Source organism: Mustela erminea, chromosome 10 (assembly GCF_009829155.1).
Source record: "Mustela erminea isolate mMusErm1 chromosome 10, mMusErm1.Pri, whole genome shotgun sequence".
Taxonomy (NCBI): domain Eukaryota; kingdom Metazoa; phylum Chordata; class Mammalia; order Carnivora; family Mustelidae; genus Mustela; species Mustela erminea.
The window spans coordinates 80102475-80129886 of record NC_045623.1 but is presented as its reverse complement, the minus strand read 5'-3'; the positions used below and the strand labels follow the sequence as shown (position 1 = coordinate 80129886).

At 41.3% G+C, this 27412-nt stretch overlaps 2 protein-coding genes and 1 long non-coding RNA gene across 3 annotated transcripts in view; 1 reads left to right on the top strand and 2 right to left on the bottom strand.

Annotated features, from left to right (window-relative positions):
- Positions 1-512: 512 nt before the first annotated feature.
- On the bottom strand, positions 513-16348 carry RRAGC (Ras related GTP binding C). Its single transcript, XM_032361171.1, has 7 exons — positions 16021-16348; positions 14076-14279; positions 12905-13104; positions 10275-10389; positions 9097-9239; positions 6404-6552; positions 513-2057 (listed from the first exon to the last, which is right to left on the bottom strand). The coding sequence occupies exons 1-7, from the start codon at positions 16255-16257 to the stop codon at positions 1906-1908; spliced, it is 1200 nt and encodes a 399-aa protein (XP_032217062.1). The 5' UTR covers positions 16258-16348; the 3' UTR covers positions 513-1905.
- Positions 16349-16845: 497 nt separating this feature from the next.
- LOC116600821 overlaps positions 16846-27412 on the top strand; it is a 48073-nt gene continuing 37506 nt past the window's right edge. Inside the window, exons 1-2 of the long non-coding RNA XR_004289826.1 lie at positions 16846-18728; positions 24828-26714. This is a non-coding gene — a long non-coding RNA (uncharacterized LOC116600821). The remainder of the gene's footprint in view (positions 18729-24827; positions 26715-27412) is intronic.
- Positions 19287-26307, bottom strand: MYCBP (MYC binding protein). Its single transcript, XM_032361173.1, has 5 exons — positions 26200-26307; positions 25932-26004; positions 22469-22517; positions 22095-22224; positions 19287-20734 (listed from the first exon to the last, which is right to left on the bottom strand). Exons 1-5 carry the CDS (start codon positions 26281-26283, stop codon positions 20690-20692), a joined length of 381 nt encoding a protein of 126 aa, XP_032217064.1. The 5' UTR covers positions 26284-26307; the 3' UTR covers positions 19287-20689.

Sequence of the window (27412 nt, the reverse complement as noted above, 5' to 3'; positions counted from 1 at the left end):
TAAGATCTTTCAACCTCTAAATACCTTCCCTCCCTTCTATGAACTAAGGCATACTTTACCCCAATCAATTTAGTTCCCACCTAACTGACATTTAAGGGTCAATAATCATTATCCCAGGAATTGGAAGAACAAACAGGCTGGCACTGGTAGAAATTTTAACATGGTGTCCTACTTAATTCATCTCCTTACCCCTTCCTGGCTTGGCTATAACACATCAGTTACAACAGGCCCTGCATATTCCTCACCACGAGACAGATCTGTTGGTATGAAACACCGCAACCAAAAAACCATTTTCACCTAGGCCTGGACCACCTACCCTAAGCAGAAATGGGCCAGGAGAGATGTCTGGACAGAGGGCATGAAATTCTGCATCGAGACAGAGCTTGAAGTCCTAACACATATAACATGTTAACCATATGAAGCAGCAAAAGAAATGGATAGAATGATAAAGCAAGACAACCCAACGTCCCAACACCCCACCCTCCTCATACTGGAGGCAAATAAAAAACTGATTTTGGAGTAAATACATTTATTGATACCCATTTTATATAGTTCAGTGAAATAATCTATAAATATAAAAGCATTTTCTTTTGGATATCACCATGGTCCATGTAAATACTCAACAGTCAGAATCATCTGCAGGAAGCACTCCAAGTCACACTGTTAGGTTTATAGACCTGAATATACATATTTCATTAAACAGTGGCACTTATGTACTCAAGTGGTCCAGTGGCTTTGGAACATAGGACTACTGGGCATGTCGAGTAAAAATAATGGGTCACTTTAAATCAATGGATAGGGTATCAACCATCAACAAAAAGAAACAATTATGAATTAATATCCTAGGTGAAGAAAGTACCACAGTTGACACTCGGTGTCAGAATACTGGAGACAAAGTCTATTTAATGTCACATGCTGTGGTGCCATGTGCTCTCTCCAACTCCCAGTGGACAGCCCACCAGTGCCTTAGGGTCATTCATGGCCAACGCAACAGCAATCTGTAAAGAATCTAGATAGCTTAGAATAAAAGGTACATAGTGGCTGGTACCACATCTAAAGAAAAGTGAGCTAAATATTTTAATGACATAATGAGTTTCTCCCCTAAGAGGAGAAGATTGTGGGGAAAACAAATTTTTTAAATTCCCTTCATTACACTGATCATGATCACTTATCTAATGGAGGAGAAAGAACCCAGATATCTGGTACCCAAAACAAGGTACAAACATTTTCTTCTATTTTAAAAAGTTTCTTCAACACTTCCGAGAGAGTTAACGCAGCAGCCACTGATGAGCCTTGCTCTCGACCTGATGCAGCATAAAACTTTCTCGTTTCTTCAGTAACAAATACAGGAATGTCCTTTGCTGCGGTCAGACCATGTGTCTTCTGAGTTAGCAAGCAAATGCATTTAAAACGTCTTAGGGTGTGCAATGTCCAAAATTGAAATCTGAGAGGCAGTGTTAGAACTTAAGCAAGGCAGGATTTTGAGAGACTACTCAAATGAAAACCTAAGTGAAGCATATAAAAATTCAGTTCTTTCTATTATTTCCAACTGGTAATTGACAGCAACATTCTCTGGTAAGGATGGGTAAGTGGTGTTATCTCCAGGTCCAAAATATCCCAACTACTTAAAATAGGACCCCAAAGAGGAGAAAGACACACTGAGTTCTGTGGTCTCTAGAATTCTTTTTTTTTTTTTTGCCATTTTAAAAAAAAAAGAAATAGTAGCTTCAGTTGCACACCACTGGTTGAAGGGGTTTTCATCCAAACGAGAAACTCTCCCCCTTGTCTCTAGTGGGACAGGCACCAGGATTCCCACAAGCGGCAGCTCCCCGTCCTGTAGCATGTGGCATCTGACCCTGGAGTGAAGAGTAAGCTGGCACAGAGCCCCGACAGCTGGAATTCAGGCTAGATGGCATTTCGCGGCGTGCCATTGTGTGTCAGCGCTTTCAGGCTGGGGGCGCTGGTCTGGTGACCACAGCTCCTGTGAGAAGTCACACCCACCTCAAAAACCTCATGAATAGCTTTCCGGAAACAGTGGAAGTTGTAGTCTATTAAACCTGCAAGAGACAAAAAGAAGATCAGACCCCTTGAATGTCAACTGTGAAATTATCTACTAGGAAATATTCGGTGACAGAAGAAAATTGGTTATGTATTAAAAAACAAACATCCAACTGAGGAGTTTTCTCTGCTAGAAACATGATAAAGCATATACCCCCAACTGTTAACACTGGTTACCACTGGGGCCTGGGAATGAGCTGAGTAAATAAATAAATCCATCAGGGAGGTAAATTTGCCAAGAAAATCTACAATAAAATCTGAAGGGAAAGTAAAATACTTTTCAAATTACCAAGCTTTTTCCTTTCTTAAGTCTTTCGGGCAGCCCATGAAGAGCTGAAGGAACAGCAGGAGCAGGAGTTTGGCACCCTGCCCAGGGGAGTCTGGAGGTAGCAGAGAGGCCCACCAGCAAGAGCCTCAGGCAGCCTACACCTGCTCTCTCCAGGCAATGCAGCTCCTTCGATGTTTCATGAACTGGCTTCCAAATAAGATTTTGGTCAAACAGTTCTGTTTTGTGATAGAAATAGCCAGTTGCCAACCAAAAATCTACTTTTCTCCCTTCTTCTGTAGTAATGGAAACCCAGTTTCTTTTTTTTTTTTTTTAATATTTTATTTATTTACTGGACAGAGAGAGAGAGAGATCACAAGTAGGCAGAGAGGCAGGCAGAGAGAGAGAGGAAGGGAAGGCAGAGACTTAACCACTGAGCCACCCAGCCGTCCCGGAAACCCAATTTCTGATGAGCGCAATGATACTCAGCTAAAACATTGTACTTCCCAACCTTCCTTGTAACTATGTACAGCTACAGGACCAATTCTGGCCACTGGGATAGGTGGAAGCACGTGGGACCTCTGCGAAATTTCCTTAAAAGCAAAAGGATGTATTCTTTCCCCAGCCTTGTTCCTCCTTACTGTCTGGAACACGAAGCCATTCTGGACCACGAGGTCTGCCTTAAGAACAGACACCAATTAGAAGAATCGCAGATCAGAAAGAGAAGCATAAATGCCCTTGAGAGTACTAGAACATGAAGACAACCACACACACACACACAAAAAAAAACAGATCAAAACAATATGGTGTCAAAATGACTAAAAATGTCACAGAAGTCTATAGGAAGGAGAGCCCAGTGCAGGGCAAAGGCAGCCTTTGGGGATATAGGCAAGGTTTATTAGTTAGGCCGGAAAGCGAACAGTATCACAAAAAAGAACAGCAGGAGCTGGCAATGAGAACACAGCACAGGTAAAGACAGGAAAGAAACTGGAGTGACTGGAGATAGGGGCAGAGAATTCTCGCTGGGAAGTACCGGGAATCGAGTCTGACTAAGGAGATTAGAGTCAAATTCCAGAGGTCCTTCAGACTCAGGAAGAAAAAAAAGCTATAAAAGTTTTGGTAAGGGGGCACCTGGGTGGCTCAGTGGGTTATGCATCTGCTTTAGGCTCAGGTCATGATCCCAGGGTTCTGGGATCAAGCCCCATGTTGGGCTCTCTCTTCTCAGCAGGCAGCCTGCTTCTCCTTCTCTCTCACTATTCCCCCTGCTTGTGCTCTCTGTCTCTGTCAAATAAATAAGTAAATAAAATCTTTTTTAAAAAAACCTTTGGTAAGTTCAACTACATTAAAAATGACTTCTGTGAAAATGGTAAAATAAAACTGACCACCAGGGAAACCCAAACACTAGCCAGAGATCTGACGATATTACAAAATCATTGTTCATTTTTTTGTTTATTATTGGCATCGTTATGTTTTAAGAAAGAATGTATCTTGTGAGACACGTGCTGAAATCTGTAGAGACAAAATTATTTGATCACATCAGAGATTTGTTTTAGAATAACCCAGCAGAGAAAGAGGTACAGAAAGAAGAAAGATTGGCTATGATTTTTATAATTATCCAATCTGGGAGATAAAAGGGGTTCATTCTGTTATCTTCTCTACTTTTTTATGTCTGACAGTAAAAAATAATAACTTTGCTGGTAGGATAAACAGAACACGAGACTGACCATATGCTGGGAACTGCTGATGTAGGACGATGGCTATATGGGCACTCACTGCATTGCTCTACCTTTGTATATATTCGAAAACTTCTGTAACCAAAAACGGTTCTGTTTTTGACTTTTTTTATTTTTAGATTTTTATTTATTTACCTTTAAGAGAGTGAGAGAGAGAGCACAGAGGAAGCGGGAGAAGCAGACTCCCTGCTGAGCAGAGAGCCCGACAAGGGGCTCCATCCCAGGACCCTGAGATCGTGACCCAAGCCAAAGGCAGATGCTTAATGGGCTGAGCCACCCCAGTGCCCGTTTTTAACTTTTAAGACTAGAATGGAGAAAAATAACTAAGAAGCACAAAAAGAATAAAAGTATATGAACAGGTAAATTACCAAAGAACAATCTTGAACTGGCATAAAAGGTACCTGCCACAAGGAAAACGCCTGTTCTAACTAGTGATTAAAGAAGTAAAAATTAGAACCAAATGAGATACCATATTACACCTACCAGACCGACAAGCATTATCAAGGACATGAAGTGACAAGAACTCCCACACAGTGCTACTGGGGCCGAAAATGGGAAAGCCAGATTGGAGAGCAATGTTTAATAAGGCTGAAGATGTATGAACACATCTCTATAAATTCCACTACTAAACATATTCTAAGAGAAACTCTACACATGTGCGAAGGCAAACATGTTCATTTGCTGCATCTGAGTATTTGCTGCAAAGCTCTCTGTGATTTTAAAAATAACCTAAATGTCCAGCAGAAAGAAAATAAATTGTGGTATATTCGATCCACATAATATGGTGTAGAATTAAAATGAACAAACTAAAGCTACATGTTAACAACACAAATAAATCTTAAAAAAAGACCTTAAGTGAGGAGAGCGAGTTGCAGAAGACTGCTTACATTTTTATAGCGTTTACACAGAGATACACAATACAAAACTCTATATTGGTTAAGGAAGATATGAAGTAAAATACATCATACATGGGAAAATTAGATACTACATTCAACACAGCACCAAAAAAGACTTCCAGTGCAACACATACATGAATGACAACCATGTCTCTGCCGTGTTTTAGTTCTGAAGCTCAAAGGTGAATACGCACATCCTTGTTTATCCAAAAATTTTGTGTACTGGATATAGTTCATTAATATTAACATTAGTGAAATATTAAACCGTACAACATTAAATTTAAAAAAGCAGACCGCAGCGCAGCACTTGTAGCACTGAACAACAGAGAGCTGTGTGAGATTCCTGAGTATTTAAATAATATGATGAAAGCAAATTTCTGAAAGCTAATAAAAGACAATACATACAGTAGCCCCTCAAAACATGTGCTGAGAGCGTCACCTCAAGCAGGACATTAGTGCCCAATATGGGCCTGCAGGGATGACGGCCTGGACTGACAGTGGGAACGGAAAGGAAAGCCAAGAAACAAGATTTGGTGAAGCATCAACGTAAACAATATAGGAAAAGAATGGGAAAAGGGGAACACAGAATGCCTTCTGGGAAATGACCTGCAACGGCCCCTTCACAGTGCCACCACACAATCACCTGACTACAAGGTACCCGAGCTTGGACGCCAGGCGATGTTGTAACAGGTAACACCACCAGGGTAGCCAAGAGGATCAGGAAACAGAGGGGGAACAGTCGTCAGTTCTGACACCACGTACATGATGATAATCAAATATTTAAGAGAAAATGTCTTACTAACAGCTCCAAACATGGGACTGGAATATGGGCCCAAGTCACAACTGGGGAGGTCAATTTTTCAATCAACCACAGAGAGAATATTAAGTGACCATGGCTTGGAAGAGCTGAGCAGGAGAGTAAGTGAAGAAGCAAGCGTAAAGACGTGGCTCTGAAAAACACTCAGAACTGAGAAAAACAAAAGAAACCGAAGAGATCAGAGAAACAAATACATGAAATAACTTGGAGAGCTCAGCTTTAGGGAAGCAAAGGGAGAAGGAAACGTCAAGCAAAGAGAGACTGGCCGGGTCACATGCTGGGGAAGGCTGAAGAGGCTACAGAATGAGGAAAGGCCGCTGCATGTAGCAAGAACGTGAGCTGGCAACATGCCCAAGAATCGTCTCTGTAAGCAGGTGTGGGTAGAAGCCCAACCGCAGGCGTTTAGACATGTATTAAAATGACCCCAAATAAGAAAGTTTGGAATTAAATACCTACCTTAACATAAAAGATCAAAAGAAGGACAAAGTGTGGACTATATATGGAAAGGAAGGGACAAGAGCAGTTTGAGCTGATAAGCATTTAACACTGCAATATTAGTTTATCTGATTTTCAAGAACCTAATACATTTTTACAAAGAATTTAATATAAAAACAGCCTTTTAAAATGCCATTACCTTTTCGTTCAAAACTTTCTTCCCTAAGAATGCAAACCAGTGCCAAAAATTTAGTCACTTCCTTTAAATAAAGGACAGTCGTATTATTCAGCTTGATAATTGCCATAGATTCTTTGTCGTAAGCACTTCCACTTCCATCTTCCTTTAACCTGTTTTAAAAGAAAGTATTCATTACAGGTTTCCCAATGAGGTATTCTGTCACATTTAATTTGCACAATGACAAGTCTTTCCACTCAGTTTCCAAAGTGTCTTTAAGAAAAAATAATGGGGGGACGCCTGGGTGGCTCAGTTGGTTAAGCAGCTGCCTTCGGCTCAGGTCATGATCCCAGCATCCTGGGATCGAGTCCCACATCGGGCTCATTGCTCGGCAGGGAGCCTGCTTCTCCCTCTGCCTCTGCCTGCCTGTCTGTCTGTCTGTGCTCGCTCACTCTCTCTCCCTCTGTCCCTGACAAATAAATAAATAAAATCTTAAAAAAAAAAAAAAATACTGGGGGCACCTGGATGGCTCAGTGGGTTAAAACCTCTGCCTTCAGCTCAGGTCAGGATCTCAGGGTCCTGGAATCAAGTCCCACTTTGGGCTCTTGGCTCAGCAGGGAGCCTGCTTGCCCCCTGCCCTCTCTGCCTACTTGTGATCTCTGTCTGTCAAATAAATAAATAAATAATCTTTAAGGGGGGGGACAGAAAAAATACTGGCTTAAATATATGGCAACAGAAGTTCTCATTTAAGAAATAAGGTTCCCAGGGACGCCTGGGTGGCTCAGTTGGTTGGACGACTGCCTTCCGCTCAGGTCGTGATCCCGGAGTCCCGGGATCGAGTCCTGCATCAGGCTCCCAGCTCCATGGGGAGTCTGCTTCTCTCTCTGACCTTCTCCTCGCTCATGCTCCTGTCTCCTCTCAAATAAATAAATAAAATCTTTAAAAAAAAAAAAAGAAATAAGGTTCCCGGGGTGCCTGGAACTCAGTTGGTTAGGAGTGTGATGCTTGATCTAAGCTCAGGGCTTGATCTCAGAGTCATGAGTTCAAGCCCAACATTGGGCTCTACAGTGAAGCCTACTTTAAAAAAACAAAAAAAGAAAGAAATAGGGTTCCCAGACGAGGATGCAGTATTCTATACATGCACGCCTTCATCTTGTTTACCCAGGATACAGGGAACACAGGTTTCAAACCTTCCCTCACCTTAATCTGTACTGACAGAGTATACAAATAAAAAAGGACCTAATGTAAGAAAACTGCCATTAGTGAAAAAGGAGTTAAGTATATAAACTAAAATTAATACAGTCTATCAAAGATATTGTGGAATCCCGATGCTTACAAAGTGAGCCTTCAGGGTCTGAAAGCTATTGTTTTTACTAGAATTGTCAGAATTATAGGTAGTTCTCCTTCAAAAGATGTAAATCAAGAGCTGAGTAAGAAGCAAATATAATAAAATACGCCACACTGCCAGCACGGACTGTGTTACGAATGAGATAATGGATACTTTTTCTTCTCTTTTATAATGTAGCATATAACACAAAATGTATTATACAATGTACCTTACACTGAAAAAAATTTTGCAGCTAATTTTGATTTTTAAATTATAAAAAAGCAGTTATGAAATTTTGATTTCTTTTAAAGAAAAAAACAAGTGTTCTATTCATCCATTTTTAAAATGAGGAATGGGAACATGAAGCTGTACTGAGTAATATAACCAAAAAAAAAAAAAAAAATTAACATTTTCATTACGGAAAAAGAGCAAAGGAGAGCATGTAACCACAAAAGTGAGAAACAAACAGAAGACAGAAACAGACAGGTAAAGAACATGTGAGAGAAATGCATTCTCCTACTGAGTCAGCTGGAGAAAGACACCATCAAATCAGGCTGAGAGACCAAGGTGAAGGGCAAGAACAGAGAGATGAAAGAAGAGTTCAGACCAGGTGGAAAAGGGAACAGATAAAGGACACAGAAAGCAAAGGTCATGTTAGAGCATCAGAAAGTGCCTTGGGAGTGCTGATGTTAATACACTGGGGGGATTAGGGCTATTAGAAGCAACAGAGGTTGTTGGCTTCTGAAATACCAGTAATTCTCCAAAGTTTTCATTTGTCCTCTGGACTATTCCACAAAATCACACCTTTGCTGGCATTTATAAATCTCTGTATGAAGCTTGGTGAATTTACATAAAGAAAGAGTTTACATTTTAGAAATTTATTTTGGAAACTCACTTATGGGTCAAATTTTTCTATGTTTAAGTCCTTCTGACACCCAAAATTCTGATTTCCTTGTCTCTTGGCTCTCTGAAAGATTAGGATCCCTCATTTCCATAAAGCCTGAAGTTAAATTAGGAACCAGTACTTACTCTGTTATTCAAAATACATTAATCTACTTTTTTGATCTAGCAGAGTCCCTAAGGGAAAAGACATAGTGCAAGCCCCCCAAATAATGGTAGGAGAAACTTTCAGTGATAATTAAATCTGGCACTAGCAGTTTTCCGACTGCTCTTACCCATCCTCTGAAGCAGTATAACCTAGCAGTCCATCTACAGGGAAATCAAGCTCCAAGTGGAAGCACTATGGTCAGAACAATTCCACTCTATACAGTACCTGCTAGAGGCCTCAAAAATTAATCCCTCTGACAAACTGAACTGGTAGTCTTCAATATGTCTGAGATCTTGCAAATACACACACACACACACACACACACACATATACATAACTTACCCATATATACAAGACACATCAATTACGACATCAATCATGTCACAACAAAGTTCATAAGATTGCATATCCACAGGAGAACTGTCTGTTGCAATGTAGATTTTGCTGACAACGTCGAAAAGGAAAGCTTTTTCAATACCTGAATTCTAGGAAAAACAAAATTGGAGAAGTATTCAGTTTTAAGAATCAAAATTTGTAATTGAAGATCCTGAAATTATGGATTAATACACAAAGACAAATTATGGATTAATACACAAAGACAATTTAATTGTATAACTCAGTACCAAAGAATCAAACAGTATGTGATTGAGAGACACTTCTGTTATCCAAAGAATAAAAGTGGAATCATGTGTCTGCTCTGATTTACTGACTGACTTAATTGCATTAAATTTGATTTTTCTTCCTCCTCAAATTAAATGAATTACTTGCTAAGACACCATCAGAAAAGTTAACAACAAAAAAAAATTCCTCCAAAAATCAAGCCATGCTACATTTTCAATAATCCTTGTCACAATAATCAACCTCTAATTTAAATGACCTTGCCATCAGAAAGGCATTCTGTGGCAACTAGCAAAACATAAAAGAATTAGTCTGATGTCAACATCTAGCATAACCCAAAAGCCCAAAAGAACTGGGGACCCCTACACCCTGAGCTCTTGAAAGTAATGTCTAGAAAATATAATAGTTGAATGTTATATTTATTGAAGGAATATCCTTTTATTAAGCTGAATCCTCAAAATAAGAAAAGTGAAATATGATACTAAGATTATAGTTAGCAAGGAAAGGAAAAGATCAATTTTTCAATGTGACCTCCTATAAAGCAGAGATTAAGCAGGAGTCAAATTCCCAAAACCCAGATTTTTCCAGTTACTATTCTCCATTCAGGAAACAGATGTCATGAAGATTTTTTTCTTTTTATCATGGAGGGTTTTATTAATTAAGAAAGTATGAAGAAATTTTTCACTTCATTTTAAGATCAGAAGGGTGAGCACTAAGGAAAGAACTCAGAAAATAACTCAGGCCATTTTTAAAGTATTCTTATGATTTATTTTATGTGTTAAGTGCGTTATTAGCCTTTCGGCCTGATTCAGACTAAGGCAAGACATTTTTTTGGAGAATTTGATAACACAAATATATTCAAGAAAATGGAATCAGAAACTACAGTGAATTAGCTCACTTACTGATATAAAGATATTTAATAGGTTTTCCAAGGTCGGCAGTTGTGGGATGAGTTTCTGTACCACCTTACTAAAGGCTTCAAATATTGAATGGTCATAGATACTAGTCAAATAAAAGCTGAAAAACACAACACAATTTGATTAATTTGAAACATATCTTAAGTTCAGTGACAATTATAAAATATAAAATTTTATGTTGCTTAACATTTGATTTCACTAAGTTCAAATAAAGCCTTTTTACCTCGCCTGTCATCCCCACTGTTCAAGAAAACAAATGCAGCTCCCCAACCTGGCTTGTAACCATCCATCTCTTTACAGCACTTATAAAACAGGGCAATTTCCTAGTACCCAGGAAAGCATTTTCAGATGCAGGAACCTGAATATTCATCTAAGTCTTTGCAACCTGATCCAAACAACCTGGTTTCTTAAGCCCATAACTGACAAAGACCAAGAGGAAGCATAAAGAGGGGTGACACTTATTCAGTAAGAATGTAATTCAGGTTTCTACGAAAATGCCATCTCTTCAGAAAGCTCTTTCTTGACCTTCCTACCTAAAACAGCAGCCCTTTTCCCTAATTTCTCCTCATAACACTGATAAGTACCTAAAATTACACTATATGTTTATTTGTAAGTGCTTTTGAGCTGTCTCATTCATCAGAATGTAAAATCCATGAGGACAGAGACTTCGGTGGTCTTGCTCATAGCTACAACCCCACTGACCTGAACAGTGCTCATAAATATTTGTTCAATAAACAAATGAACACAGCTGATGCTCAGAATTTATGCAAATGACATAATTAGAAGAACAGGAGCCGGGGCCCTATTAAGCATAGGAATGGAACAGGAATCTGCCTAAAAGGACATAGAGTGGAGAAGCAACAGCCATAGATTTAACAAAACACATACGAAAAAGAGAGACCTTTCACATTTTAATACAATTTTACGTGCTATTTTTAGCTCAGAGAGTATACTCCTCATCATGTAGTTGTTCTACTTATTTATTTGTAAGTACGTATTACAAAGTCAGAAACACAGAACTGTAACTATGACACTTGGCAGGCAATTTAAAAACACTCTCAGGAAGCAGACCTAGGAACCTAACCCTATACAAGATGCGGCTCGACTCTAGATGTTCGAGCAACAAAACAAGTGAGGCCAAGATGACCCCTCTCCTAAAGGCACCAGGGACAAGCACTAGGAACAACAGAGTATTTTATTGTTTCCTTTAGGCAAAAAGGTTAGCAATGTGGGAAGGTCCTTCAGACACTCTGAAGCTTGGAAGTAGATGGGGACATGGAGAACCCTACAAGACAAAGGGCATTTTAGTAAATGGGATTTCTGGAAACCAGAAATCAAACAAAGCCTAATCCACAGGCATGCTAGTAATTAATAAAAGCTCGATGCAAAGATTCTTCAGAGGTTAACAAGACCTAGGGTCCTATAAGAAACTAGAAAAAGGGATGGCATGTTACCTCTGCAGTGGGACGCCCCAAAAAGGAACAAGGAAGGGTATTAGGAGAATTCCCATATGCCTTAGGGAACACAGGACAATCATGGCCTAAAATCCATTGTTAAGTGTAGATTCCCAAAAAGTGAGACTGAGGAATTTCACAGGGAGGCACTTTCACTTTCTCTTACAAATATTGCTAAATTTTTTTTAAAGCATGAATTACTGATAAAGATTTTAAAATTTCAATCCAAACTACAGATTAATGACACTTTTTCTACATGACTTCCCAGAATAACTGAAAGTTCCTGGCACCTGAGGCCCTAGGGAATATTAGGGGTAGGGATGAGGGGTGGCTTGAGCTTTTAAGGAAGTCACTGTAACAGACCAGGGATAAGGAAATAGCTACATGTGTGTCTCTCCCCTGCTTCCCCTTTAAGCTGGTTATATCAAGAGAACATTTTCTTGGGTACTTTTTATTACTCATATCTACCTATACCACCAAAAAAATACAAAACATAGAAAATATTCCTCACACACTTCCAGAACACGAGCACATAAATCATCAATCCTATCTAGTACTTGTTCTTTAATGATACTTTCTTCATAGTATTTAGTTATGAATCCGCAGTTCTTTAAACCTAACAGGAACCCTAAACAGATTTATAGAACAAACTCACCTAACTCAAACTTCAGAAATTATAAAAGCATAAACTGTTTTTAAAAACATACACAAGGTACATCAAAGTCCAGACTCGAACATGTGCCTCTTTAAAATGCTCTTCCTACTGAAAAAAAAAATTCTGTGACGACTCCAGCTAGAGTTCTACAACAACTGTGACAGAGTCCTTGAACTGAAGCAAAATGAAAATAAATAAATGATGAAATCAAGAGAGGGGAGTCCCAAAATAGATTTATGCCATGAGGAAAGAGGCTGATTCCAGTCTCCTGAGATGAATTTTTAAAAGCACCAATGAAAACCCTTCACATGACTTCAATCTCCAGGAAAGTAACTTCTCAAATACCATCAGGCTCCCAAAACTGAATTCAACAAAGAAGAGATCAAGAATATTACAGATTTGGGAAGGGCATACCAGTAACAGAAAGCCACGTGTTTGTAATGACAGAGATGGGAATACATTTAAACATTTTTCAGGGCTCTCATATCAAACACACATGTTGTTACCTAAGGTGGAGTTTTTCTAGCCCAGCATCAGCAAGGTCATCATTGGCCCTTTGATGAATGTCCCTCTGTGTTTCTATTTTGTGATCATCAGACAGACCATCAACTTTGTGAATAAAAACCTCAAAATTCATGTCTGGGTTAACTTTGTAGGCTTTAGAAACAGTAATGTGAAGTCTTGTTAAAGCCTCCATGTAGTCATCCTGTAAGTCAGAACAAAATATTTTTTAAAAAGAAATCTGGTAAAAGTCAGTAACGAATTAAGAAAGCCTCAAACCACCTCTTTCCCCAACCACAGAAAATATATTACACTAATTATTCACAAATACTCCAAACATTCAAATACATTAACCTCATCTCTCTAAATCTTTAATCTCTCCAGATAAAAAAATTCATTTACCAAGTTAAAGCTTATAATTTTTATATTGCTAATATAAGAAAAGGAAAAAGGAAATGGACACTTCTTCCCAATAGAATTTTTTAAAAGTAATCCCAGCTCTGCCATTTATTAGATGTGTGACTTTAAGCAGGTTGCTTAAACTTGTGATCTCAGTTTACTCATCCATCAAATTGGAATTACCATACCTACCTCACAGTATTGTAAAGAATAAATTAAATTGGATCATGTATGTGAAAGCCTCCATTACAGAGCCTCCCAATCAGAAAGCACTCTTTACCAATGCTTAAGCTTCTTAAGGTCAAGGACATGTCCCATTCATCTCAGGGCTTGTCACAAGCTAGGCCCTCAATAAACGCTTGTTGAGTCAAACTCAATTTGGACAACCAAGAAAACTATTCACTTTAATGTTTACTGACTCAGTTCTCCTATTCCTCATTAGATTATGGGCACTGAAAGGATCTTTCCAGTGAGTGACATCACTATTGTAATAGTTAATGAAGTATGGCAATATCCACTATTAACAAACAAAAGTGGAAAACTGCTCATTAACTAGAACTCAAAAGAAAATAAGCCACTATCTCCTAATCATCTCATATTCTGCACCGCACAACGGCATGCCTGCACACCTCTGCAGCTCCATCTCCCATACTGCTAGGAAACCTACCAGCAAAGAAATAAGCTGCAAGAAGCACATGATAAAGAAGATAAACACCCTTCCTTTGTGTCTACATCTTTTGACAGCAGAGAAAAAGAAATAAACATTATTCCTACTACCTGTGCATCAATGACATATATCAATGCTCCTGTTCCTCTGAAGATCATCTCGTAGTCAAAAGTTGGGTCAAAAAAGTCCATTTGTCCAGGAAAATCCCATATCTGGAAATTCACAAAGGAGCTATTGGAAATGTCATCTTTATAAATCTTGTTGGTACTTTCCAAAAAGAGAGTCTCGTTGGGTGACATTTTATGAAACACCACCTGTTAAAACAAAGAAGATAATTTTATGACTATTCAACTTTGTACTTAAAGTTCAAAATTCGACCCTGAATTAACATATAAAGGATATGATCCTATAGCAAGAATTTTAAAAGAGATAAAAAGTGAATGGTGTATCATCAGTATTCACTATCCTTTTACTTCTGAGAAATGAGAAGGCACCAAATTACTTTCCACAAACCTATTCTGGAGCTGAAACTTTTCTGCTATTTTCTCTGCACATAGTAAATCCTAGTAGCAGCACTGTCTTTCATTGTCAATTCATTTTATTTTCTGCTAAACTGTATTAATTCTCCCAAAACCTACTTTAATATCGTAAAAGCTTAGAGCTAAAGTTTTAGAATTTTTGTTCACTGAAAACTTACCGAAATGCCTCTATCAGGCTCTGAGAATTACAAAGGTAACTGCCTAGACTCTGCCTTCACTGAATTTGCAGTCTTGTGGAAGAAATAAAAGACAGTGATTATACCAAGTAGAAAATGTTTGGGGGGTGGGGGAGTCAGGAGAGGAGTTGACAGGGAAATGACTGCTCCCATGAGAAAAGAAATGGTAAAAGTAACAGTTAAGAATCAGGATAATCACAATCCATACAACTCTAACATAAAGCTAATTTGTCTCTCACTCTTACTTTCTAGAAAAGGAAACTGGGTAGTTACTACCAAAGTTTAGTCAATGAGTAACAAGCGAGAAGAATTAAATTCAGTTTGCTAAAACCCTACCATAAATTTACTCAAAATTTGCTGTAGAGGCGAGAAAAAAAAACCCAGCAATCCAGTAAATTCAGAAGTTAATAAAACACAGTAATCCAGTTAACTTCATTAGAAGGCTACTTTTCAAAACCATCATGTTTACAAAATATCACATAGATTTATTTTAGATAGACCTCTGCAACGGAATGGAAAGGGCAACAGACCAGGTATCTGGCGTCTTATTACCAGCTCACTTGTGTGTGAGGTGGGTGGCTAATGGAGGACGCTAACCTTGCCTCGGTTTCCCCCTTACTAAAAAGGGTCTAGCCCTCCCTTCGTTCCTGACAGACCCGAAGTGAAAGCAAATGGCCTGCCAAAGATCTGCAAATATTCTCGAGGTCTCAGAAAATTTTTGCATCTGCACACATAACAGGAGGGACTGTAACCAGCAATTACACTCGCCCGGCCCCAAATACTAAAACTGGTGGAATAACAGCTCCCCAATCCCCAGCGATGTTAAATTCTCCTTCGTAGTAGGAAGCATTAAAACGGCCAGTGACTTAGTCACAGCTCTTCCTGATGCTGCTCCCTGGGGCTCACCTAGGAAGCCCCGCAAACTCAGGTCACCTGAAGTGAGAGGAATACACAAAATCGGGGCAGGGGAGGGAGTCGGACAAGTTCTCCAAGTTGGAACTGCAGAGTACGTCTCAGTTTCGGAAAGGACTCTGGGGCTGGGTCCCAGGGGGCGGAGGTCCCGGGCGGTGCCACCAGCACCTGCCTCCCTCCAGCCAGTCTCGCCTTCGGGGACCCACCTGGCCTCGGCTGACTTGGGCGTGGACTCCGAGTCGGGGTCCTCCCCCGGGCCGCGCCTCTGGCCTCGCTCCCCAGAGGACAGAAAAAGCGCGATGGGACAGCCGGGCCAGCCAGCCCCGGCCGCCGCCCTCCTCTGGCCCCCCGCCTCAACGCGCCCGGCGGCCACCCAAGCCCCTAGGAGGGGGAGGAGGCGCCGGGGGATCCGGCGCGGTCGCACTCACCTTCTGGATGGAGGACTTGCCGCTGCGCCGGAGCCCCATGAGCAGAATCCTCGGCTTGGAGCTGTCAGCGCCCCCAGGGCCACAGCCTCCGCCGGCCCCCGCCCCAACCCCGCCGCCCGCTGCCGCCGCCTCCTCTTCCTCCTCCTCCACGCCGTAGCCGAAGTCCTTCGGAAAGGAATCCGCCGCGCCGTAACTGCCGGCCAGGGGCGTCTCCTCCGCCCCGTACTGCAGGGACATGGTGCTGGAGCCGCCGCCGCCCGCGCCCTGACAGGCCAGGCCAGGCCAAGCCAGGCCGCCGCCTCCCCAGTCCGCCGCCGCCGCCGCCGCCCCCGGCAGCCGCCACCGCCGCGCGGCCCGCCCCCTAGAGCCAGACTCTCATAGGCTCCGCGCCGAGACCCAGCCTCTCATTGGCCGCCCAAGCTGCCACTCGGGAGCAGCAGGGTAGGTGGTGCCCGTCACGTGCCCGGAATCACCTGACTTGGAGCCGTGGAGGGGGGAGGAGGAGTCACGAGGAGGGTGCCCCGGCCGGCCGAGCCCTCTGCCCTCCGCCCTACCGAGCGCCTCGGTCCTGCCCAGCCACGCGCCTTGCTCCTCGCCGCTCTTCTGCCTGCTTGGGAGCTCTGGAGGCCGTCGCAACGGGAGATGCTCTCTGGGCATTTGGGGGAAGAACTGATTGTGCTCCTACAATGGTACTCGCCCAACCAGTATTTACTGATGCCCGCGATGTCCTGGGGGGGACAAGGGACACAAAAACTGAAACGGACTCGGACCCTGCCTGCCCTCATGTTGCTCGGAGATTAATAGAGCTCGGATCTCTGCGTAAGTAGCTTCGGTACGAGATACGAAGCGTAAAGGTCAAAGGTACAGGTAAAAATGCTCGGGAGTTGGGAGGGTGAGAAAGTCTGTAAGGAAGTGGCGTCTGAGCAGGTCTAGAGGGATGGATGTGGTTGGGATATGCAGGGATAGGGAGGAGGAGCCAGCCTGAGTGAAGGTAAAGCCTCAACCAAAGGCAGAGTCAGGGTGTGATACAGTTCGATCTAGCATGTAGCAGGAAAGTAAATGCAGCCAAGCTAGAACAGCTTATCCTCCCCCTTCAGCAAATCAGACGGTGGTTACTACTACCACTTCAAAATCAGAAGGATTCAGTTTCCCCTTTTTCCACACCCAGTCTACTTTGCATGTAACTTACCCTTCCCTGGCCCCATAGAACATTACATCTGCTGTGACCTTCAGCTTACAGACCAAAGGAATGAATAATGAAAGCAAACTAAAATGTTTTCACTAGATTGGTTTGAGAAAGCTAGAGGAATTTTCACTCTTGACAATCAGGCTTTAGAATTGGAAATTTGACAGAACAAGACCCTCCTCTTAAAATGGAGGTGATGGTGGTGGCGCTGATTTTCTAAAGACTTTAACTTCTAGATTATGAAAGGAAAGCATGTTCTTGCCAAATCTGGGCCTTAGTTACATCTGAATATATACGTTGAAGGTAGGACACATCCTCAGAGGTCATCTAGTCCAATCTCTCTCCTAAACAGAGTCCACTCTGTAGCACCCCAGCTGATAAATAATGCAGCGTACACTTCAGTGCTCCAAGGGAAGAGAGGTCACTATTTCAAAAGGCAGGCACATCCACTGAGGTAAAACTTTGGAATTCTTCTGTTTAGACTAAAAATCACACTCACTGGAGCTTAAAATGGAGCAATACAGGAGTAGTCTTCCATCTTTTTCATGACGGCCCTTCAAATATTAGGTTGCAGTCTTCATTACCCACTAAGTCTTCTCTGTTCACGTTAAACATACTCCGTTCCTTTGAACATCCCTTCTATGCTGATGTACAGTGGACCTTTCTGTGGTGATGGAAATGTTCTACAACCATACTGTTCAGTATAGTAGCCACTGTGAATTGAGCATTTGAAATGTTGCTACTGTGACTGAGGAGCTTAATTTTTTAAATTGTAGTTCAGATGTGGCTAGTGGTTACCGTATACAAGCCACAACCTTGTATTTTTAAATGCATTCTCCCTCTTGATCATTCACTTTTTTACATGCATTTGAGCTTCCACCAAATGTCTAGCGCCTGCAATTCAATACTAACCATACAGCCTTAGGGATGACTGTTTGCACCTGGACAGTATTTCTATTAATGCTTTCCAGATGGAATTTTTTTTTAAATATCCAGAGTATATGTGGTTCATAATGATAATCACTGGAACTAGTATTTTGTCAGCAATCGTAGTGCCTAAACTTGTATCACTGCATTTTTTAACCTAAACATAAGACTTGACATTTCAGCTTTTTGGCTTAGGCCCAGAAGTTGGGGTACTCCAGTTTATCATTTTCAAACTTGTTTCAGTATAATTTACCAACCAGCCAACTTTGTGTCATTTATAGATTTGGCATTACACCATGTGACCCATACGTAGTCCTTTACAATTTACAAGGTACTTTTCATATGTTATATTTAATTTGATCCTTACAACAACCTTGTGAGGTAGGTAAGATATGAAATCTACATTTTATAGATAACACAGCTGAATGAAGCATAGCAGGATCTGAATGGATGACGTCCTTTTTCTACTCCATTGAACATCTTCTTGTACATTCTCTTCAGCCATATCCTTGATAGAAATGATGAAGAGGACCTCCAGAGGCCAGGCTGACTCTGAATTCTTAAATAGCACTGACTGATACAACAGTTTAAACAGGTCAGTTTCCTCTTAAAAATGCGGTTATCCAACCCACTGGTTGCCCTTCTGTCCAAAAAGATGGTGCAGGAGACAGTAACCTGACTTATGTAAACACTAATACTAGTCCCATAGTAGAGAAGCAAATGAGGGTCAGCAGCCAGAAAAAAAATTCTGCTTGTCTGTATTCCACAAAGGGACTGTCATACCAGCTGTTTAAAGAAACCAAGTCTCCCTCTCTTCGAAAATCCCCATGGGGCCACGTTTTATTGTTCTTATGGTTCTTAGCACTTCCTATCCCACACTGTTAATTGCTGATGTACATGTCTTATACCTAACTTCAAGCCATTCATCTCTGTAACACCCAGCACTCAGCCTACTGCTGAGCATGTAGGAGGCACTCAAACTGGTAAAAGATAAACCGATTCAAGTGAATGTTCTTCCAACAGTATCTGGCCCCCCTCCAAAAACAAACTTGTGACTAGAAGAGACACAGACCATTGCCACATTCTTGCCAACATGACTGATTAAAATGCCCTTACAATTAGCTCGGTCACAGTTTCCAGCAAGTGCTGAGGCTTTTGATAGTTAAATCAGCTTTCATTGATGTGTTCTGTTTTCTACGTGTGTTTTGACCAAAGAGTAAAAACAGGTTCTCTAACAATAGGGTTAGAATACATGAGACAGGATGACTCTTAATAATGTCAAGTCAGTCAGTAAGGAATATAAGTCACCAATAAAATAAAAACATCTGACTGTAGGTCTTCCAAAAGAAAGGAATAGGACTAACAAACAAGAATATAGTGCTTTACCATTTACAGATCTTTCACATACATTCCATTTGACCCTCACAACAACCCTGTGAGGTAGGCAGCACTGATACTATTCTTCTCATTTAACAGATGAGGAAAGTGAATCTCAGAGCAGTTAACTGAAGTGCCCAACATTCTACAGTTAGTAGATAATTTGTATTAATATCAGTCTTTGGCCTAAAAATTCAGCACCCAACCTCGCCTCATACTTGCTGTACCTACTTCACAGGGATAATGAAGATAAAATGAATTCAAGGCTAGAAAAATACTTTGAGGGAAAAAGCACTATATAATTATACCCGCAAACTATAATTTTCCACAATATATGGCTCATTCCCCTTCTCATCCCAGCTTGTGCATGAACCCAGAATTTTATATTGCCTCCGTTCTGTGCTCAGCTGAGCAACTAAGTAAGGCAGGGAAACAGTGTGATCCTGTTTGAAGTTATATAAATTACAATCAGGGTAACTGCTAGTATAGCAAATTGAAAAACAACACAGGCCAATGTGCAGCTAGGACCCTCTGAAGCACAGAGCAAAGCAAGGCAACATCATCAGATAGGGCATGATTGCATAGAAGGAAACGTGGTGTCAGAGTTCCAACTGGCACACACACAGTCATCTAAGGCAAAGTGGTGGCAAAGAAGAGTTACTTGTTCCATATTATATAAACACGAGCAGAAGATTCACGGGAACCCATGCAAAAGCATCTTCTGTCACACTGATCTCTCCAGCTGCCTTCAGAGGATATAAACAACAGTGTCATCTTCATTTTAATGGATGACTGTAGCTGTGCTCATATCCTGCACTGAACCAAGGAACAGCTCCATGCTGAACTTTCTTGGCTAAAATACAAGGAGTACCATCATTGCTAGTCAGACTAATAAACAGAATGTCTTTTAAGGTAATGAATTAGATGGCTGTGTTTAGACTTTTTTTTTTTTTTTCAGGATTCACTTTGGATTCTCCTGCTTTTAAGACCCAAAGAAAGTTATATTGAGTTTTTATTGGTGATTCTAAGTATATGTGTTTATAACAGTTAAAGTGTGATAGGTGAATTCAACATATTAAAAGAGTTCTAGAGCATCTGTTCAGAAAAGGTTATATACTATACAAACTATTCAAGTCATACAAAACCATTTTTTCAGTGTCTTTTCAACTGAGAAGGATCCTATTCAGCACGCTTCTCCTCCTGAGGTGGTTCATACTGAGCAAGCTATAGGGCAAAGACAGAGGAGTTTAGGTGAATTTTATTCTAAATTGGGTAAAAAAAACTTAATAGTAACAAAATGAGTAGTTAACTATTCAATTACTGAATCAGGAACTTTATATGAATATCCTATCCATTTTTAAACCATTTAAGATTTATACAATTTAAGATTTAATACAATCAAATGTAATGAAAACTCTTTTCATATAAACCTTTAAAATTACTGGGAAACCAGTGCCGAATTTCAGTTCATGACTGCACTGCTCAAATACTTAATAATGCAATAATCTGTCTCTTTCTTCCCAAAGATGCTATGGCTTCTGGTAAAGGACTTAACTCTTTAACAAAAGTTTACTGAACTTTCTCTTAAAAAGCAGGAAAAAAGAATAATGTAACATATATTAATCTAGCCAGTCAGTGAAGAGGAGCTCATGTCTTTGACTTAAATGGTGCCAAAGAGTTAACTGATAATTTGTATTGTGGAATCTTGGATTATTTAAGAGGCTGTATTTTCTGTTATGCTAAGATTTAGGCTATCCAATTAGTTGAGAGATTTGAGAAGATGATTAGACTTCACTGTGCTTTAGTTTTCTACCTATAAATCGTTTTGTGTACCTGTTTCGCTTATCTCGCAAGGTCGTTGAGCAGATAAATCACATTATAAGAAATGCCTAGAGTAATGTAAAATGCGTTACGTGATTCAGAATGTGGAAAAACCTCAGACTTAAGAGTTGACTAATTTGAAGTTTATGAAAAGTCTCACAGGAGTTTCAACAGAGAAAAAACTTGAGCACAGACAAAATTAAGTGCAAACAAATTTATAGAGATAAACACATTACAGCGCCAGCACATATGACTGTGCAGGTTACACACTGCACAACTCTGAGAGGTGCCATTCGCAAAGCATTGACCTTACAATGACCTACTTAGATGAAGTGCTTAGGACTCCCAGAACACTCCATTTACTCATAAGCAGCATTAACCAATGTACTCATCCTTTTTTTTTTTTTTTTTTTTAAAAGTAGGCGCCATGCTCTGCGTGGAGCCCAATGCAGAGCTTGAATTTAAGACCCTAACATCCCAGGACCTAGGCTGGGATCAGGAGTTGGCGGCTTAACCAGCTGAGCCACCCAGGCGCCCCCCTCATCTTTTTCTTGATGCAAGTTCCCAAGAAGCTCTTCTTGACCACACATTGCTTGTCCTATTTACAATTTGTGGTTTTCTAGATAGAGCATCAGTTCAGCCTTGCAGTTAATCAAGATTTTTTATCCTCCTCCCTCCCCTACTATCCATTTTAGTGAGGTTTTGCTCTTTTAATCATTAAGGGTGAAATTATTTTTAACATGAATTCTTTTAAAACATTTACCTTTGTTTTCAGTTTTTTATTTTCTTCTACAATAGCTTCATATTTCTCTTTCATTTCTGCCAGTTCTAGGCGAAGCAGCTCTATTTCTGGATTTTCTGGAGTAGCAGCTCCTAAGTGATGCTTTAAAAAACTAATACCAAAGTTAAGAATTTACTTGAGCTGAATGAAACTAATGAAATAGCTCAGAGCAGTATCAGTATCTCTGATCATGGTCACCCCACCTTACCACCACCATTTACCCAGAGATCATCATCGCAAAACATAAAGGAAAGTAACTTTTTCAATCATGAAAAATACTTTAAATATTTATCTATGTGAAAAAATAAGAGTTCAAAAATAAGTCCTTTTTCTGACTTGAAAGATGAAAAGGATACTCCAAAGCACTATTAGGTTTCTCTGGTTCTTCATATAAGGCTACCAATACTGCAAATCAAAAAGCAGAAAAAAGCAACAATTAAAGTCTTAAATTTGAATGCCTGAAAATTATATAGCCCAGTAAATGTTAAATGCCTGTTATACGCCAAGCACATTGCTAGGACTGCCATACCATGGTAAACAAGGCAGCTAAGGTCCCTGCTCTCAACAACTTTACAGTCTAGTGCAAAAGCAAAGAACTAGACAAAAAAAAAAAAAAAAAAGGCATCAAGTGGCAATACAGGATGATGGATTATGGGAGCGCTTTGGAAGAACACCTAACTCACCCTAACGAACCAGGGAAGGCTCCCTAACAAAGGGAAATAAGACCTGAGACTTGGTTATGAGGGTTTCAGATAAAATGGGAAGGTGAGGGGGTGGGTAGGGCAAGAGAACAACACATTGAGGAACCGAAAATTCAAGTATGGCTAGATGGAGCCGTGAACAATGTGGCAGGAAAGGAAGCTGGCAAGGTGGTCAGGACGCAGACCAGGGAGGATCCTGCAAGTTTGGTTAGACTTTGATCCTTAGAACAGGCATATAATTAAACAGTTTTTAGCAGGAGAGTGACAGGATCGCTCTTAACTACTGTATGGAAGATTCTGAGTGGGACAAGGATGAAGGCAGGAAGAGCAGTTAAGAGGCAGGTGTGGCAATCCAGCTGAAAAAGATAGCAACCTGCACTAGAGTGAGGGGGGGTGAAAATAAAGTAGATAAATTTGAGAAAAATTTTGGAGAGAATCAACAGGGCTATGGTAATTACTGAAAGAAGCTTTGAATTCAGAATGTGCTTCAAGAATAGTTTCATATACAACATGCTAAATAACCACCAAACAAAGACTTTACCAGTTATCTGCATGCTCAAATCAACATTAAAATAGATGTTTTAGTTTGTATCCAAAAGCTCATGTGAGCACTACCTTGCTCGTCTTCTACTGAACAAATTCCTCCTGGGATTTACTACTCAGATAAAAGTCTCTAGACCAGTGGTTAAATTTTTTGTGCATGGAACCCTTTGAAAAGTGACAAAAGCCCAAAAATGTAACTACACACAAATAACGTCCATCTCTAGACTCCAAGCTAAAAACTGTTGTAAAACAACTTACACACTTCCTTTTTTAGCTTTAATAAATCATCAAAATATATAGACAGTATGAAAAAATCAAATGGAGCCGTGACTTTTTAACACCCTGCACTGAATTCTGATAGTTACTCTTCTAAGTATACATACAACCCTATTTTTTGAGAAATTGGTAGGTTTACATCACCACCACCCTCTCTCTTCAATATGTTTTTCTTTAAATAACACACTCAAACCTGTTTCTTCTCCCATTAATTTCCACTGATCTCTGCCAACTAACATTATAAGACATGAATACTCTTACCCTTTTCTACCTCTTCTTCCCCACCCCATTTCTTTCAGCTTCTAAATTTCTGTCTGTGGTACTATGAGGTTGATAATTACAGAACATAATGTAAATGTCAAGTTTCCTGTGCTTTTCTATAGATGAAATATACTTCCTTTTAATCAGATAAGAACTCAATAGCTGGTGTTTCCCTTTTTGCCTTAGCAGGAGGGATTTTTAGAGGTTGATGTACTCAAAATAACTCAAATGCTTCTTTTTCCATATGACTTATCTTTATCTTTAGCCGTCCTTTAGTGTGTTAATGTTAGAAGCAGTTTCAGATCCTCTTGGAAATATGCTGTATTAAAATTAAATTAAATATGTATAAAGTACCCGTGTTTGAAACTGAAAATCAAATTTTAAATAGGTCACATCAGTAGAGACATTATGCTAAATTCTCTGATATTATTTAGGAGACCGGAAATCCACAGAGATTGAGAAGTCAGATGCCACTAGATGTGAGCAAGGGAAAAGGAGCCTTCAGGGGTTTCCAATCTCGCGAGGGAAGACCCATGTACGGCCACAAGGCTGTTACTTCCCACCAAGGTCATTTATCTGTCTTCTAACATTCTTTTACTCTGTCCAGCCACTCTGGCCTCCTTGCCTTCCTGGAATGCTTGACATCACATATCATCCAGATCTCTGCTCAAATGTTACTTCTTGAGACCTTCCCCCATCACACCTTATAAATGGCACACCCGTTGCTCTTTATCCCCTTTGCTGTGTTTTTATTCATAGAATTTCCCACTGGCTGGCACTATGTATTATCTGTCTCCTCCAAATAGAATATAAGGTCATTTAGAGCAGGGGCTTCCCCCCACCCCACTGCTGTATCCCCAGTGCCTGGAACAGAGACCTTAATAAAATGATGAAAGTTAATTAACTTACGGAGTGTTTTTTTTTTTTTTTTAAGGGGAGGGGTCAATGAAATTGAACCTTCTGTGACACTTCAGGAGAGGACAGAGCACAGCACTTTCATAGAATACTCCTATCATGTTTGCTGAAATTTAATTGCAAAGAGATAAACTGGTACCTGAACCTAAGGTTGGTAGCAATTCAGAATTCTCAGCCCATACATGGGAATTAAAAGTCCTGCTTTCTGTTAAGACCCAGAGTTAATCTCCCAGAATTTTCTCCTAACCTTTGCTTCCGGCCAAGAGCAGTTACCAAATTAATTCCCACACACTTCTCATGTGGAGCCAGTCATCATCCCTGACAGCTCTTCTGTTCTACACCCTTGAAAGTCCTAGCCAATGAGCTGAATGATACATAGCTGACATTCACATTATTGCTGAGCTAATGAAGTAAGCAGTACCCCAGCTATCTCTTGGAACTCTCCAGTTTGAAGCTCCTTATTCATCTTAGGTCTTGAATCCCCTTGGAGAAAGAGATACAGTGTAATAGCTTCCATCTTAAAAAGTGTAAACAATATAACCATTTTCATGTGCCCTCAAGCTCTTTAAACTGTAATTCTACTTATGAAATCTGCACAGAGTAGGAATTGGTATAGCCTACGAAAGTGGGGGTTGAAAAACCGCAGCCAAACTGACTATGAATCGCCTACTTTGGGGATTGAGTTCACTTGGTTATTTTATAAGCACCTTTGAAATCAGGTAATTTTCCCACTGGCCCTTTGTTCGAGGGGAAAATGCTTCTTTACATAATTTTGACTCCGCAAAAACTGTAAGGAGAGAGGAATTGGGATCTCAAGGTCTTTAGCAAACGTGCTCGCTGCGACCGCTCGAGGCAAGGCAACGGAAGTCGGAGGGACTTTGCAACAGCTGCAAGAGTTTCACTCCCCGCCCGGAGAGCGGTAGTGTGAGCGAGGCTACCCCAACTCCGGTGCCGTCCGACAGCCAGACGTGCGCCAATGCCTGCTGAACCCCGAGGCCCACCTAGCTGGACCCCAGACAGATCCCACCTGTTCCCCTTCTTTCCCTACGCCTTGGCCCGTCGGGGGCTCAGCGCCAAAGAGCACGGCGTGGACACGAAGAACCCTCTCCTAGCCCATGCTCACCCTTAGTCAGCGTGTCCAGCACCCCCGACTTCTCCAAGTACCTCCGGAACTGCTCGCGCTTCGAGTCGGCGGCCTGAGGAGACACGGCGGGTCAGTGGCCAAAGCCCAGGGGCCGGAGCAGGAAGAAGGCGCTGGGAGTCCGGCAACCCCGCCTCCGCCTCGCTACCTCAGGCCCCCAAAACCTGCGCGCGCGCCCCCATTCCCACCCTCAGCCGACCAGCGGCTGGCGACCGCCCGCACGCCCCCAGCCACGCCGCGCCCCCCTCACTTTGTAATGGGCCATAGTGACAGCGGCAGCGGCGTAGCTGGCGCCCGAGACCGTGGCTGGCGGGCTCTGAGCCGCACTGCTCATGCGCGGAAGGGCGCACGCGCCTGCGTACTTGCGGACCACGGTCCGAGATCGCAGGGGTGTGGCCTGTTTTCATGACGACCAGGACGCTGTGGGTGCCCCATAGTGGGCTAAGCCGAGGGAGGCTGCGTACGCCCGCCTCTCTGCTCCCGGAGCAGCACCTCTCCTTCCTCTTCCGGTCCTTGCCGCGATTCGGTTGCTTAGCGAGAGGCGAGGTTTTGGTAACTCCGGACGGGTGTCCAGGTGGGGCCAAAGATGGGCGTGGCTTGCGGAGGCCGGTAGCGCGGGGACTGGAGCCGGGTGGGATCTTCGCACACCCGTCTGGAGCAGACCTGTCTCAGCTGGGACCTCATTAGGTGTGGCAACCTATACAAGCCGGTTTCTTGGCTCTCATGCTGAAAAGGTGCGCACGACCGACGCCGGGTAACCCTTGGGTATGCAATGTCTGGAAAGGAGTGCTTAGACTCGTGTGCTTAGACTCCCGCTCTTACTTTTGGAGTTCGTTTTGTGGCGGGCTTCATAGGGGCCACTGGAGGATGGATGAGCGGTAGCGTACTAAGCTTTTGAGCGCTTAATGTGTGCCAGGCACTGTACTAAACACGTTTCTTATTTTAATTCTCATGCTATCCTTGTAAGGTGGGCAATGTTAATAGAGTGGCGAAGTTAGAGGACCAGGGAGTGTAGAGCTACGACTCCAGTCTGGGTACTGAATCAAAATGCTATAAAGCCATCAATCTTTTTAAAATTTTATTTACTAGACAGCAATATTATCACTATACTCAGGAGACATCAGGTTGCAGTCAATAAAGAAACTAAATTAAGTCCCAGGGACAAACAATTGAACCATTGTCCAGAAATAAAAGATTAGCAAGTAGAAAGGAGAATTATGTAGAACAAGGACAGTCTCCTAAAACTGTACTCCCTTCAGGGAAAAATCTGTTTCCAAACCATTAAGCCTCGATTCTGAACATGTGACTTTCCCAGAATCAGTTTTCATGAATTTTAAAGGAAGTCTCTGAAAAAGTAATTCTGATTTGGTAACTATGTCTTTGACTTTAAAACTGCCCCTTCACCATTCAGAATTAATCTCTTTTTCCTTTTTGAAATGGTTTTGCAGTTGTCTGCCTTAACA

Coding starts and splice junctions, on each gene's coding strand:
- RRAGC (XM_032361171.1), bottom strand. CDS start 16,257: ATGTCCCTGCAGTACGGGGCGGAGGAGACGCCCCTGGCCGGCAGTTAC. Junction 14,280..16,020: donor GCAAGTCCTCCATCCAGAAG/GTGAGTGCGACC, acceptor TTGTTTTAACAG/GTGGTGTTTCATAAAATGTC. Junction 13,105..14,075: donor TATATGTCATTGATGCACAG/GTAGTAGGAATA, acceptor TCTGACTTACAG/GATGACTACATGGAGGCTTT.
- MYCBP (XM_032361173.1), bottom strand. CDS start 26,283: ATGAGCAGTGCGGCTCAGAGCCCGCCAGCCACGGTCTCGGGCGCCAGC. Junction 26,005..26,199: donor TCACTATGGCCCATTACAAA/GTGAGGGGGGCG, acceptor GTGTCTCCTCAG/GCCGCCGACTCGAAGCGCGA. Junction 22,225..22,468: donor AAACCTAATAGTGCTTTGGA/GTATCCTTTTCA, acceptor CTTTGGTATTAG/TTTTTTAAAGCATCACTTAG.